The sequence below is a fragment of the Myotis davidii genome, unplaced genomic scaffold, assembly GCF_000327345.1.
Source record: "Myotis davidii unplaced genomic scaffold, ASM32734v1 scaffold591, whole genome shotgun sequence".
NCBI classification, from domain to species: Eukaryota; Metazoa; Chordata; class Mammalia; order Chiroptera; family Vespertilionidae; genus Myotis; species Myotis davidii.
Window position 1 is genome coordinate 2712631 of NW_006284340.1, and position 15942 is coordinate 2728572.

General features: G+C 42.1%; 1 protein-coding gene across 6 annotated transcripts in view; it reads right to left on the reverse strand.

The window, feature by feature from the left end:
- Positions 1–1250: 1250 nt before the first annotated feature.
- Positions 1251–15942, reverse strand: part of RASAL2 (RAS protein activator like 2) — a 177050-nt gene continuing 162358 nt past the window's right edge. For 4 of the 6 annotated variants that reach the window (XM_015570141.1, XM_006754519.2, XM_006754515.2 and 1 more), the window contains 5 exons: positions 13895–14029; positions 11852–12054; positions 10452–10539; positions 7675–7705; positions 1251–5412 (listed from right to left, as the gene is read on the reverse strand). In XM_015570141.1, coding sequence (XP_015425627.1) covers positions 5270–5412; positions 7675–7705; positions 10452–10539; positions 11852–12054; positions 13895–14029 — 600 coding nt within the window. In that variant the 3' untranslated portion in view covers positions 1251–5269. The remainder of the gene's footprint in view (positions 5413–7674; positions 7706–10451; positions 10540–11851; positions 12055–13894; positions 14030–15942) is intronic. The other 2 variants (XM_015570144.1, XM_006754520.2) reach the window with 2 other exon arrangements.

Sequence of the window (15942 nt, forward strand, 5' to 3'; positions counted from 1 at the left end):
TTGGTGAACTGGCAATTGAAATGTTTCCCTTGGGAGTTTAGAAGTGACACAGATATGCTATTTATACACAAATGTGTACCCCCACACAGATGATGGAGGCTCCTAAAACACAGCTTCTGTGTTAATCTCTCTACAGCAGGTACATCTGGTTCTAGGTCCCGAACTAAAAAATTCCCTAGGGAAAAAGAAGACATTTGATTGAAAAATAAGAACTGAGTAGGAAATTAAAATGATGAAATTTGGGCAAAAACTACCATTTTGGTTTCCTTGGGTGGCTTACTGCATTTGCCAAGTCCAGCTGGGTTAGTTATGCAAACACCTGAGGACTAACTGAGCAGGAACCAAAACTGCTTCTTTCTGGATCCCACTGATCTTCACTGATCTGAATCCAGATCAGCGAGATTCAACTGTCTTTCTATAACACCCTGAGGTATCAATAACGAAACCTAGGGTTCTTGAGACAATGTCAAATCAAATAAATTTCAAGTTACTTTTACACACACACACACACACACACACACACACACACACACACACATAACACATATGGTACATTTTTAAAAAGAGAGAACCACTGTCATAAAATCTAACAAATGAGAACAAAGTCTAAACAACCCAAGAAAGTTTGGGAATCACTGCTCTGTAGGTGGATTAACATTCAGAAAGAGGAAGCCCTAGGATTTGTTTTGTGTGCGTGTGCACATGTTTTCTGCAGAAACTGCCTCTCCACATATCAATGCATTTTAAGTGCAGGCAAGGCTGTAAATACTCCCGTTTCCTTGGATCTCTGGGCTATTGAGAAGGCTGCTGTGCACAGTCCCCTCTTGGATCATGTTATCTTCCTCAGGTTCTTTCACTCCTCATGAGATATTTAACCTATCTCATGCAAATTTCATCACTGTTGTCTTTCCTAAACTCAAGAGCTCCATAACTGGGTCATGACCACAAGAGAATACTTCTGGAACTAATAGCAATCACTCAAACACAGAAAGAGATTCTATTTAAAAATCCAATACCCCAGTATATCTTACTTAAAAACAAAAACAAAACAACAACAACAAAAAAACTGGGCTAGCTAGTTTGGCCGAGTGAATAGAGTGTTGGCCTGTGGACTGAAAGGTCCCAGGTTCAATTCCAGTCAAGGGCACATGCCTGAGTTGCGGGCTCGATTCCTAGTATGGGCATACAGGAGGCAGCCAATCAATGAGTTTCTCTTATCATTGATGATTCTATCTCCCTCTCCTTCTTCCTTTCTCTCTGAAGTCAATAAAAATACATTTTTAAAAAAACAACAACATAAAAAACAACTAGTAAAATAGGTCCTTCCAATTGACATATCAATAAAAACGAATTCTTGGCCCCCACGTAGGGGTGGGAAGGCAACTGTTCACTGTTGGGGCAAACAGGAGGTTTCACTGCTAGACTTGAAAGGGGAAGGGGACGGGAGAGGAAAGCCCCTTCCAGTCTGCAGGAGAAGGTGGCCTCCAAAGGTGTGGCTGAAAAGTCAGCGAAGCTGTGGCATAGGCTTCGGAGCTACTGAGTCAGGCCCAGTGACAAAGTCCAGTCTGGTGGCAAGCCTGGGGCTCAGAGTCATATGGGACATGGTCATCCTGAAGAGGGTTCCTTCCCTAAGTTCAATCCCACAACCAGACTTCTCAGGATTTCCCAACTGGAAATAACTAGAAGCTAAACCTAATGGGAGGAAAACAAACACCAATGCAAGCTCACTTGATGGCAGCTGTCTCGCTCTGGTGCTTCCAAAACTGAACTGCTCCTAACCTGGTGTACCTCTGGGGACAAGGTGGACAGAACTGCAGATGCACAAACAAAGGCCACAGGTAGACTAGGATGTGAGAAGCCTGACTTCTAAAGTCAAGCTCATTCTCAAGGGCACACAGTGGTCATGACAGAAAATCCTGCTTTTCCTTGCCCTGTCTGACAGCATCGCAGGGAAAAGCGGAAGCAGCCCAGAAAAAGCTAATTCTGACCAACTCGATAACAATGGAAAAAGCCAAAAGCTATAGCAGCATGGTTACCTCATTTTGCCATCTTTCTTACCGAAAGATTGTCCCTGACCCCAATGGCACCTTGGTAATAGAGCCCGGCACATAGACAGTGCTCAAGTTGCCTAGTTACAACATCCTCTCTGTCAGGGCTTATATTGCAGAGACTCAGGGAATATGATGACTTGGTGGAAATGTAACTCCTTTGGCCCATTGATATAAACGGGGAATATGAAGCTCTTTTCCTGAATCCTATCAGCACTGTTCTTGTCAATGGCCATGTTTGGTTGTTAGTGGGACAAGCACTTAGTAAGCATGCCCCCCTGATCTCCAAATTCCACACAATCCGGGTCTCTGCAGCACACACAATGTGGCGATGTGCTGGGTAGAAGAAGTGCAAGGCCCGGCCATCTGAGTCCACCTGCTTCTTCCCCATATCCCTCCTCCCAAAAGCACAAAGGCTGGTACCTATTGGGGCTGAGCAAAGCCAACTAAGCTATACCTCCATAAAAAGTCAGCTGTTGCTGCCTTCTTCCATACCTGAGAAAAAAACATTTCAGAATAAGCTCTATAGATTACAGCATTTTCTAAAGAAAAACTCAGAAAAATATTTGTATAGAAACAGGCTCAAAGGATAATCTAACATTTAACATCTGGCAACAACTCTGAACTTCTAGCTTATGTCTAACTTTATTATTTTTTATTCTCTTCTCTTCATTCAAGATAACCTGATAATAGAGGGCTGCATAATCTATCCAAACATTTGGGCATTTAATCTTCCAAAGTAGGCAGCTCTAAGGAGCTCCCACATGCCAACAAGAAAAACTGCATCCACCAAAAACACATTTGATGTTCTGTGTCTAGGCCCCCAGGGCAGGTAAGAGTATCAGCCTCTGTAACCCATAACTGGCATCTGAGAGCTTCCGAACCTCAAGCAAGACATCACCCACGTTACATACGTAAGGCCCTCGACATCGACGATACTTTTCCCAGGTTTTCTGCAGCACAGTGGACGGATTTTTACAAAGAATGAATGAGAATTAAACCTGGCTAGAGCTGAGCAACAGTGGACCTATCTTATATTATCCTCTCCCACAAAGGGCACTACTGCAGAATTGGTGAACTCCCACCCCCATTTAAGCAAGTGATTTTTGACTACAGTGTGCCTTCAGCTTGGGGAGGAGAGGTAAGCATTTGTAAAATAACTATCAAAGGTCAAGAAAATACATGGGTACCGAACATGTGGGCATGAGGTCTGCAGATCAGATAAGCACTGTGAGGAACTCCTGCTTGAGGTCTCTGACTGGCAGAAATGGGAGTGTTATGAAGGGAAATGCTTTAAAAGTTTGTGGGTTGGGGAGGCTGCTGAGATACAAGGACCAACACAAAGACCCACCCAAGAGGGCAGCGCTAAAGCGTCAGAACGTAAGCTGGGGCGCTGCAAAAGGGACTCAGGGCTGCTGTCTAGGCTTCACTCAAAAGGGGACCCGATAGATAAACGTTCTCCTGTTCCCTTCCAAATATTCTGTTATGCAGAAACACTCACTCCTGCACAGGGCTCCCTCTGGTCTTTCTTCCCCCACGCCTCTTTTCCTTTTTCAAAATTTCCTTAAAGTTTATTCATTTAAAAGAGCATTAACTTGATAAATGTTCTCTGTCAATAGAAACAACTGCTTAGGTCTTGCTTAAAGAGATTCAACACCCTTTTAATATTATACCTCACAGCACAGAAGGCATGAACGAGTTCTATTTGTGTGGTTATATGTACACATGTGTGAATAGATATGTATATATATATATATATATTTGTATATATAATGGCTAACATGTAACATTCTATGCTTCTGATAATCAAGGTTGCATTCAAGATGACAATTCACACCTTTGGAAAAAAGGAAACCAATCAGCTTCCACGACTGTTTCTGTCCTACACTAAAGCCAAGATGACAACTGCTGAGACATAGTTACCGACGAATCTACTGAGAGCATGGGGACAACGCACGGAGCGCGCTGCCTCCCACTTTGGGTTTCTTTTCTTACAAGACTGACGCTTCAGATCTGGATTTCCTTCCCAAATTTTACTTAAGGGATTAAAGGAGCAACTTAAGAGTTAAAGATTGAGGTAAGGTTACCCTGCCTAGAGATATGCTAGTATAATGAATAAAATCTTTACCCCAAATAAAAATTATAATTTACAAATAGAAAATGCTTTGTTTTTAAATAGGAAATAGTCAGAGATTCCTGCTATGGTATGGTTAGCCCTTTTCTGTGCGGAAGAAAGGGTGTCTGTTCTGGATGATTTATGGACAGCACACTGGAAGAACCTCTCCAGGGGAGAGTAAACCCTGTTGGTGACGCTGCTGCTACCACCAGGACGGGGAGGGCAGTGGGTGTGGGAAGGTGGAGATGGTGTGTACAGACACAGATATTTATAGTTTTGTAAACTCTAAAGAGGAAAGAGAATACTCTTTATTATAACTGGGGTAAAAAAACAGTCCCCTATCTAAAATGGAAAATTCCCATCTGCTCTAGACAGAAGGGGATAAACACCAACAAGAGTTCAATAGAACTCACTCCTCAGGAAGTCCAGTTTTGACGCAAGAGCTCTCGTCTGTGTCCTCTGAAGCAGCGTATCCCCAAAGTGGAGTAGCTGTCCATCCAGAGCCAGTCTTGGTTTATCAGTGGAATTAAATGTTTTGTTTGGACCTCAGTATTTGCAATGTTTTCCTAAAGGACCAGAGGGCCGAAGTGGGATTTTTTTAAACTGGCAGATGAATCCCTGAAAAAATTCATTCTGAAAATGTTCTATTGTACGCCGTGCGCTTCTACCAGACAGACAGACAGTGGGTCTCTACATACTGACCCACTGGGCTCATTTCTCACTCATTCAACTAACAACTGCAGTGCTTTCAACAAGAGAAAACAATAATAAAAATAGCAATAATTAAAAAGGTAATCTACATTATTAACTTCCTTTGGGTATATTACAGTGGTATTTTCTGTACATGGCCCAGAACTAAGTTCCCTATGTACACAGAGACACAGGGGGAAAGCATCGACCTTGGGAATCTTCGCCTTATGCCCTGAAAGACAAAGTTCCTTCTTCAATTGAGTGTCTCTCCTCACTGCTGTTCTGAAGTAGCAACATTCTGTAAACTTGGTGGGGTTGGGGGAAGGGCAGGGACAGGAGAGCGGGGACATTTCCTTCTGTCTCCTCCCACAGTCTGTCTAGTCATCAAGGCCGTCAGCAGCTGCTGTTTTTGAATTCACCATTCTCCGTGATGGAAAGCTTGGTGGGGTTGGTGGGAGAGAGACCATTTCGGACCTGCATGCTGTACCGCTCCTTCACCTGGGTCAGTGCGCTCATCAGTCTGGTGTTGGCCGAATCCAGGGACACGATCCGTTTTTCCTACAACACACCAATCATGGCTTTATTATAGCTCCACACAGGAAATCACACCATAATACTCTTTAGAATGACTGTTCTAACGCTTTCTATCACACTGCCGCACGCATGATGCTTTCTGGATCAATGGAACGTCTCTGCCTCTTTCTGCACACCGAGTCCAACGGGTCTGTGCTCATTTTCTCTTTTTGTTCTGTCAGCATAGCAGGATGTGTTATTAATAATCCCTCAGGACACTAAGATACCATAGTAAGGTGACACCACGTGTTACTTCAGACTGTGCAACACAGGGTCAAGCTGCCTGACTGTATTAAGTGCTTTTGGTCAAATTTAAAACATGGACATTAGATGGCAAAGAAAGAAGCACCAGAGGTTTCATTTCACAGAGAAGTGCAAGTGATCTGTGGGTCCTTAGCCCCCAAAGAGGGCACATCAGTCGTATTTGCAGAGAACTCACATTGTGCTCAAGATAAAAACAACACATGGTGGCAGTTTATAGTCACCAACAAAGTGAGGATGCAACACGCAAGAGGGGGGAAAGCAGCCAAAAGCTCAGACCAGGGAGTTACTTGGATACAGGTAGAGAGGTGTGGCCGAGGGGGGTGCCGTAAACATAACACATGAAAACAAACAGAGAACACAAGCTCCTGGACTCATTCCAGCTCAGAGTTACTCCAGGAAAGCTACCCGACATGGAGAGTGCTTTCATTTTAGTTTTGAGTCTCTGAAAAAAAACACACGCTTTAGAACCAATATTTTGGAGCTAAAGGGTGTTGAATACGCACACATTAAAAAAAAAAAAAGAAGGAAAACCTGAGGGGTGAAAAAAAAACAACTCAAGAAAAGTAGTGCCATCTAAATTAAAAAAAAAATTACCCCATCAAAATATCAGTCTTAGAAAGATTAGGCGAGAAGCCTAACACTAGCTTCAACAGCGAGGTAAATCATTCCAGAAGTTAATGCCAAGAAGAGCTGGCTTTGCCTATGCCCATGAAATGAAAAAGAAAGTGGCACATGAGGAACAATCCCCAAAGCCAAAAGGAGCTTTCCTACCCAGAAACTTCTGCATTTACGGGGAAAAGCATGGTAAGGTGAGTCACGGTCAGGCTTGGAGAGGGCAGGAGGACTGAGGGTTTGGCGCTGCTCCTTGCTGTTGAAGCCCAGCAACACAGGGCCCACGGGGGCTCTGTGGGGAACTCACTGCAGCGGATACAGAGTAAAGATCACTGCTTAGGGAGTGTGTGTGTGTGTGTGTGGGGGGGGGGTGTTAGGTAAAAGCACAGACACAGCATCAAATGATGCTTCCCTACTCTGGGGTGGGGCAGGGATCTGTAAGGCAGCAGTGTGGTGGTCATAGTTTCAAAAGTATAAAAATCAAAAAACCAAAACCCAGCTTATGCTTACTATCATTAAAAAAAAATTCTTCCTTTCCCTGATGAAGAACTCAGGTGGTAAGATACCCCAAATCAGCATTATTAACTAACCACTAATCAGTATGCTTTTGACATTGGAAGGTGAGTATCTTGTTGGAAGGATAGGCAAAACTCAAAGAAAGAAAGATCCATGAGGCTTTAAAAAAATGATAATGATTAAAAAAATTGGAATTTACTGGGATAATAAGTATAGATCTTTTCCAAGTCAGTCGGTAAGGATTGGCCCATGGCTTATCAGAAAATAAGGCCTGGGAGCCAAATCTGATGTTTTATCCTATGTCCCTACATAGAAAAACATAATTTCTTGAAATAATGAAAAAAAAATTCAACATTAGGCTAATCTATAAGACCCCAATACTAAGGAATATTCATTATACTAACATATCTCTAGGATTTTCCAGGCTTATAAAAAAAATTAGGCATTATAAAACATTATCTGATTCTTAAAGTTTTACAGAGATTTAGAATGATTGTAATTATTTATTGACTATGAGAGTAACAACAGAAGCCAAACAACCCCTCTCCCCCAAACTGATAAAGGTTTCTAAGTGGAAAAACTCCCTTTTGTAACTCCCTTCACTGCCAACTTCTCAAAATAAAACAAAAAGTAAAAGAAAAAAAATCAAATTAGGGACTTTTGAAGTTCACGTTTAGTTGACAAAAGATGCTCTGACATTGTGATTCTGCCTGGATTGAAAGACAGAACAATCTGGTCCAGGTCTGACAGGAAGGATGTCAAGGGTGGGGAGTCAGGAGCTGGAATGTGTAGGAGGCCAGTGCACTGGGCCAGGGTTGGGAACTGCTCGGCTAGAGAACGACAGGGTTTACTTGCCTGTTTGAATAATCTCATCTCCATTTAGGACCTGTAATTTAACACAGTGGAGGTATCACTTGCAACAGTACCTAGGCAGCTGTTTGCTTCTCAGAAGAGGAAGCCCTTCTCTGTTCTCCATCTGAGTCACATGGAGTGATCCTGGAGGGGGGTGAAAGGTGGCACAGTCCCTGGACTGATGTTTGAGAAATGGTCCCTTAGTACCATTACCAGGCTCCCCATGGCCATGCTACAAGGTCCAGGATGGTGGGCCTGCCCTCACCGATGAAGTGCTCATCCTCCCCCTTCCAGTTAGGAAGCGGCTGGCCCAGGCTGGCCTTGTGGCATGAACTGACTCTAGGAGATGGAGAGGCTGAATTCAGGGACAAGTATGTCCTGTGGGACACAGGGCTGCTGAGAGATGAAAACCAATTCACTGGGCATCCGGCTTAGCATTTTGGGAAATGCTGGGCTCAACTCTCGTGTAAGGTAAGATACTATATTCATTTCAGAAATGTTTTTTCTACTAGTGGCACCAAGCTATTCATTACAAAGGGTACCAAAGGATGTTCACAGTCTCTTCCTATAATAATATTTTAATGTATTAGTAAGACAACAGCGGGACTGGGAAACCTACCTTTTAAGGAGAATATAATTTTTCAAAAACTGACTTTAGTGTTTGATTTGTGCTGTGCATGGTGCAGTGGTTTCCACATGTGCTCTAGTAGATTTTCCCAGTATTCTTTGGGGATCCACACTGGGCATCTGGTAGAAAATGTACTATACAGTAAGGCCTATGTTGGAATCGGTAATTGATTACATTTAGCTAGCTTTGGTGTCATGCAACCTATTACTGTTGAGTGCTCAGTAGGAGCAGCTGGAAACTGAGCTATAAAAGGTGCCTCTGGTTTCACCAAAGTAGTCCATGGAATCAAACCATTAAAACACCATTGTCTTGAGGGAAGGACACAAAATATATAATTGAGCTAGACCATAAGTCTGGTACTTTGAGGGTGATATTTCTTCCATTCCTGAACAGTGCCACACTCCTGGTTAACAGACAGAAAGTCCTTGTCTTCCAGAGCATTGAGCTCTGATAAATCCAATTCCCTCTCTTGCTTTCACCTTCTATCCTAGGGCTCCTGCTGCATACTCAGTCATCTTGCCCTAGATGTCAAAACAGGGGCTGGGGTGGGCTAACAATGAGAAGCTGATGATGAAGCTGTGTTGATGAACAACCGAGAGAAGGGCAATCTGCATGCAGAGCCACCACTATGACACAGCCATGCTCCCTCTGCTTCAGGCCAACACAATCTCAGGCCAGCTGAAATTATTAAAATGGTCTGTTGTATCTTATTGGAACTAAAAGCTCTCCTCGTGTGGTTATTAGAACTTTCCCTGCTTTATACTTCCATATTGAAAATTCCAAAGTGAAAACTTATCAACACTAGTTTTCCTGACTAAATGCTCTCTTTCTCAAGGCTATTTCTCTTAAGCCTGCGGGATGAGTTTTTATAGTACACAGCAAGATGGCCTTGTCTCCACTACCCTTCCCTCACTCACCCTGGAGACACCTGAAAGTTTTTGTTTTTGTTTTTAAAGGACCATGTAAGATAATTACAACAGAAGTTTCTTCTGCTACTTAGGAGGTCTAAATATCCAGAAACTACAGAGTTTAAGACTCCAAAATATTTTGGGAACTATGCTGACGAGAGAGCATCACTCGACTTCCAGGTCAGGAGTCTCTGAAGGAGTACAAGGCCCATGGAGCATTCTTCCCATGGCTGTGTTTTACGCTTCACCCCCAGTGCCATTAAAAAACAACCCCCACCCCAGCACCTAGACTGGAGGTGGCAAGGGCATGTTTCAGAACAATGGGGGCTCTAACACAGACTGACTGCTGGCTGACATGCAGTGAAGGGAACAGAACATGAAGTCCTTGCTCCCAATTTTATTTTACAGCTGACGGATACGGTATATACTTAAGGGTGAGAAATGCACACCTGGCTGGGCTGTCTTCAGGCAGGTGACACATTCAGTGGGTAGACCAGACAGTCTCAAAACTGCACCTGCCTTTTGTGATTTGTTCCGTTCTAAGGCATACAACTATATGTTGCACTGATAAAATGAAAAAGAATTAAGAAACATTTTCTGCCTGCTGGATTTTGTTCTGAACATTGATGTGTCGCTGTGAGATACTCTTGGCAGTCATCACACCATCGTTGTCACAGGTATAGAGTGAGCAAAGGCCCAGACTGATTTCATCAATTGAAAGAGGCTCTCTAAGCACAGCCAACAACCAAGCAAATTCCAAGCATCAATGCCAAGCCTGGAAACAAAGGAATAAGGAAGGGTACCTTTGACAACCTTGTCTCTCCCCTACAGTTGGGGCTAGAGGTTGATGGCACAGTGGACGTGACTGACAAGACCGTGAACATCACAGCCAAGCAATGGTCAGTGGAGGTCACAAGCCAGACACATGCAGTTACTTTTCACAGCTATTCCCTTAGAGAACGCCCTACTTTCCACAAGGAAAGAAGTAAACCCCATCATGCACTAGGTTGAGATCTGTTAAGCAACTGTACTAAGCATGCTAATACTTTGCTGGGTTAACAGACTTGTCACTAGCAAAAGAAAGGAGAAGTGAGAGATCGTATTGAAATCTTCAAAAGGTAATGCTGAGAACTTTTCAGTGACCCATTTTCCAGAACATGCCTTGGCATGCATAAGGGACGGGAAGTCAGGAAATAACAGTTATTATAAACAAGTGCCTTCTACCAGATTCTCAGCCTGCTTACCTGTGCATCGATTATTTTCTGCTTTGCATCAATAACTGCTTGCATCTCAGCATGATCCTTCTTCAATTCCTCCTCCACGGCCATTAGCCTAGAAAGTGGCAGGAAGGATATTTCAGCATCTTCAAAAAGAGGGCTAGATAATGAATGCAGAGGACAAGAAATCCAAACTCATTCTAGTTCAATATTTCCACTCCATCCCAATCAGAGATCTTTCTTCTCTCCTACCTTGGAATTAATCCAACATTAATTTCTCTCCCTGTGACTAGGTCACTCACATTTTCATTTCCTCTGGGACAGTATTTCCAAGATCATTTCTTCCCTCAGCTCCCTCAGCACAACTCACTTCATCTTAAAATATCAAACCAGTCAACAAAAAACGCAACAATTTCCTCTTAATCTCAAGTTACCCTGTGACAGCTGTCCTTTCTGTTCCCTGCACCGGTGGGTCCTCAAAGAGGATTCTATACTTAGTGGGTCTAGTTTCTTTCTCATCCACCATTTACATCTCACCCCACCCATCAAACTGCCCTCAGTAAGACTGTACGGCTAAAACAGCAGAACTCTTCTGTCTTCAGTTTACCTGACCTTCCACAGCTTTTTACCCACTGGGGATGTGCCCGCAACCAAGGTACATGCCCTTGACCGGAATCGAACCTGGGACCCTTCAGTACGCAAGCCGACACTCTATCCACTGAGCCAAACCAATTTCGACATTCCACAGCTTTTGACAAGATAGAAGCACAGTGATTATTGAGCATGGATTCTGGAGCTTGAGCCTGGCTTCAAATCTTTGTTGCACTGTTAGGTGACCTTTTAATCTGTTGCTTGCTTCTTTATTTGTAAAACGAGAATAGTAATAATGCCTTCCTCAGACGTTGGCATTAAACAAATTATTATTAACAGATTAAACAATCTGTAAAGGAAAATGAGCCAGGCCCATAATAAGTGCTAGGTGAGTGTTGGGTAAAATTAACCCTCCCTTAGCCTCCCTTGACATCCTTGGCACTTGCTTCTCTTGGTTCTCTGGCCCTAACCAAGAGAAACTTCCTTCCCTGTTTTTGGAAACTTTTGTGAAAAATTAAGTTAGTTTTGGACACTGAATACTTAGGTTTTAAAAACCCACTTCTCCTCTAAGGCCTCTCAAGTGCATGATGAAGTTTTTATTTTTCCTAATTGTTACGATGAAAGAAAACAGACTACGTCTATCTTCAAAGGAAGTGCACAGAGGTCGCCCACTTGGAAAATTTGAGACAGGACCAGTCATCACCTTTGTACTAAGTACCATGAGCATACGCAGTCTGCAAGTGGCACTGCTGCCGTTCCTTGAGGAGTCTCTGGCTCCTCTTTCCACCTCTTTGTGTGCCTGGCTACCCACCGCCACTGCCAGGTAACCCTGTAACCTGCTAATGATGCTCTTCATCTGGCTGTCCTTCTCTTCCTGCTGCCGGCGCAACCGCTCCTCGCTGTCCTCCAGCCGGGCCTTGTACTCCAGCAACAGCTTCTGCATCTGCTGCTCCTGCACAAGCAGCCGGCGCTCATACTCCTCTAGCCTCCGGCTGGACACTCGCAGGCGCTCCTTCAGTTTAGTGATTTCCTGTTCATACTAGAGGACAGAAAAAGGAGTTACACAAGTTGTAGAATCAGTGATTTGCTCTTGAAAAAAGAAACCTGAGGCAAGGTAGCTAGATACCATCCGAACTGCCATCCCACCTATTGCTGATGTTCTTGAAAATTATCAACAAGCACAAATGGGAATGGAGCTCTGCCCTCCTCCTAAAATTACATTTATACTGTTAACTTGGCATTCTAAATCTATATATTAATGTGTCTCTCTCCACATTAAACTACCAGCTCCTGCAAGCCACATCCAATCTGTGATGGCATCAAATAAGAGTAGGAAAATAAAATGATCAAGCACTAGAAGCCTGACAAATCACTTAAAATGAGCCAAAAGCCAGTTGTCGACAAGAGAAAGGTTCTGTCATTGCCTGTACTGTAGGAATCTTGGACCAAGCTTGGCTCATTGTTCCTTCACTCTACTAGAATCAGCCCTGTAGAGAGCACCCAACATTTCTACAATGTTAAGCACTACTAAATAAGTAACTAGAAATTTATGGCAGAGTAGACTATTGCTTCTTTCTCCCCAACTGGAAAAGTATAAAATATTTAGGTCACAAGGATTAAGCCAAAGGCCTACAAGTTCCTTAGGGCTGATGGATACTGCCTCTTGGCCCTTTTTCAAGATGTGGTTCACCTGTCCAATTTAGTTCTCCCTTCTCAACACATAGTTCTGTTTTCTCGCAAAAGCTTTATGTAAGTAAAGCTTTATATAATTCAATTGGTTACACAACCCTTTCTTGTACTGAAGTTGCTGGATGTGGGGTTTGAGTACACTGGAATGTCAAATTTCTAGGCAAGGTGAGAAGCATAAGCTTTGTTATAGATGGTCTACATAAATTCATTAAGAATTAGTGATAAATCTGTACAATAATTTGTAGAATGCAATCTATCTATAATAATAAAAGTGCAATATGTTAATTAGACCAGATGTCCTTCCAGATGACCTTCCGGATGCAGCCGTGGGATAGAGGCAGCCTCCGTGGGATCGAGGCAGCCGCTGTGGCTGCAAGGGAGGGATCCAGGCAGCCGCTACAGCTGTGAAAGCCTACTCTTGCATGAATTTCATGCATCAGGCCTCTAGTTTTCACATAATGTTTCATTTAATTGACAATCAGACAATTAGCTTCTTTAACAACATGGTCCTACATGATGATTTAATCCAGAAGGTCAAAGATGACAATTTTTAGGACAGTTTGAAGAGGAAGACTGCATCAATGAGCATGTTTAGGATCATGCTGATAGGTAAGCAGAAGCTAGCTGTCTTGTTCTTAGTCAAATAAGATAATGCCATACATGGTGTCAAGTTCTTGTTTGATAATTTTTTTCCATGTCAACTTAAAAAAAATAATAAAACAAAACTGAGTCAATAGATATCTTTTTTAAAAATCATCTATAAAACCAGAAGTTCTTTATCTAGAAAAGACAAAAAGAAAAAACAAACAAACACAAAATCATTACCAAGACAGAGAAAGAAAGTCTAACCTAAGGGCAATTTTGGCCTTGAATGAAGAGTACCAACCAGTTTATAGAAACACTGTAAGAGTCTAAAATTACTAGAAACTTACAGCAGAGTAGTCTCCAAATTAAGGTAACCGACATAAAAAGAAAATAGAGCTGGTGCCCCCCACCCCAGCTTGATGGACCGTTCCTGCATATTTCCACATAAGGACACTACTAGTTATTATTCATAGATATGTATATGATGGCTAACATAAGAGATGGAGCTGAAACTGGGGAGGGGCAGAGCAGGTCCTTGGCTAGACAACCCTTTTGTGGCCTATCACTGTGGGGCAATATGTCAATAAAGACAGACTTGGTTCTACCTTCTCAGCATGCTTGGCTTCATCTTGATTTTGCTCAGTTTCTTCCACATCCTCTTCATACTGCCCATTGTTCAGAACCCAGGCTGCTGTCCTCTCTACTGGGGACATTGTGGCAGAGTCCACAGGTGACTGAACCTGCATCAGAAATACTTATTAGCATCTCCCAAGACAGCTCATCCACTAGTTACATTTCACAAATAGAACTATTGTTGGAAGACATAACTATGATCCCTGTTTTCTACTATTCAATAGTAGTTTGAGCTAAAGTAGCCACAAAAACTAATAACAACTTCACTGTTTGGAACTTATTACATCGAGGCAGCTAATTCAATAGCTTTCTGCTTTATACAAGTTAACAAGATGTTGCTTGAATAAACTTTCTTTCCCTGTGATTTGTTATGGTGTTGAGTGCCTCTAAATGTACTGCAAACTAACAGTACTCCTAAGAACACACTAAGGAGAAACTTTAGCTCCTAAAAACGTACAGTGGGGCCTTGCCTTACGAGTGTCCCAACTAACGAGTTTTTCGAGATACTAGCCGTCTCTCGGCCGATTTTTTGCTTTGAGTTGCAAGCTAAAATTCGGGTGATGAGCCAGCTTCAGATACCCCACCGCTAGTTGGCGCAGCGAACGTCACAGTGAACGCCACAACATCAGCCCAGCATCACGTGTCTCACTTGGTGAAAACTAATTTGACATATGAGTAATTTGAGTTACGAGCTCCGTCACAGAACGAATTAAACTAGTAAGTCAAGGCCCCACTGTATTAAAAACAGCAGTTCCTTAGGGTAATCTCAGCTTCAACTGTTAAATGAGAAGCCAAAAAAATAAGAGTGGTTTCATTCCATTGGTGATGGTGGTAGCTACCCTATCTCCAGAATTAACAATGTCCAATGAACTGTGAGAGATTGTACAATGGGAACTGGGCATTCAGGTCTATTCCTATTTTATTGGTTGAATCTGATTTTCAACCACTTCCTAATATATCCTAGCACTTTGTGTGGCATATGGTAGGTAGTAAATAACTGTTGAAAAAATAAGTGACCAATATTAACTATGCCTTGTATTCATGATAAAACTTTTACACAATTATAAAGAGATGGAAAAGTAATATTGAACAAATAAAAATTAGTTATTGTGTTAGACTGGAAGAAAATAGAGGTGATTTTTGTTTCAAAATTATTTTCTTGTTGTAATATATTCTTCATATTAAAAAAACCTATATATTGTTTATATTTTTTTCTATTGGTCTTATGTGTGCTGGTCTTATTTCCTAATTAGACTGTCAATATTTGAGGCATGGCAGCATATCATATAGTTTTTTGTGTGATTTTTTTTTGGAATGGTAGTGACTATATAATTGTACAAAGCTGCTTGATGAAACATTATTTATTAATACTCTAGACAGAATTCATTACTATAATTTATTACTAAGAGAAAGATACACTGTTTTTCCTCTAATCCGCCTTTTATTAATAAACTACACTTTATTACTATATGTAGTGCAGCAGAGGCTATTCCCCAATAATTGTTCCATCTTCTTCATAAGCTGGATATATAGCAGAACTTATTACCTCCAGTTTATAGACAAAGACATTGAAAGAGAGGTTGGTAAGAGATTCAGATCCCACTTTGCTTCGCTGTAGCCACGAGAAGAGCTTTTACAGCCACTGACTTTCAACAGGGGATCATTAAAGAAAACGAAGGATTTAAAAAAGACAAAAAGTAAAGGAGTAGGAATTCCTACTAAGAACATCTCCCTCTTGAGATAAAGCTGTATAGGGTTTCACTGGGAACAATCATAATACTTTAGGGCAAAAGAGTCTGAGGAGCAGTTTCGCTGACCCTATAATTACTCATAGCCTGGCTATGCTGAGGACAATTGAGAACGGGCAGCTCCCTGGTTCCTTGCTAGTATTTACTATGTACAAATGAGACTTGTTGGTTTCAGCTTCTCCACAGTCTGAAATGGTCAGGTTCCCATCAATGAATAACAACACTTCTGCTATCGGCACCAAAGATGGGTGGACTAAATTACTAAGTAAATG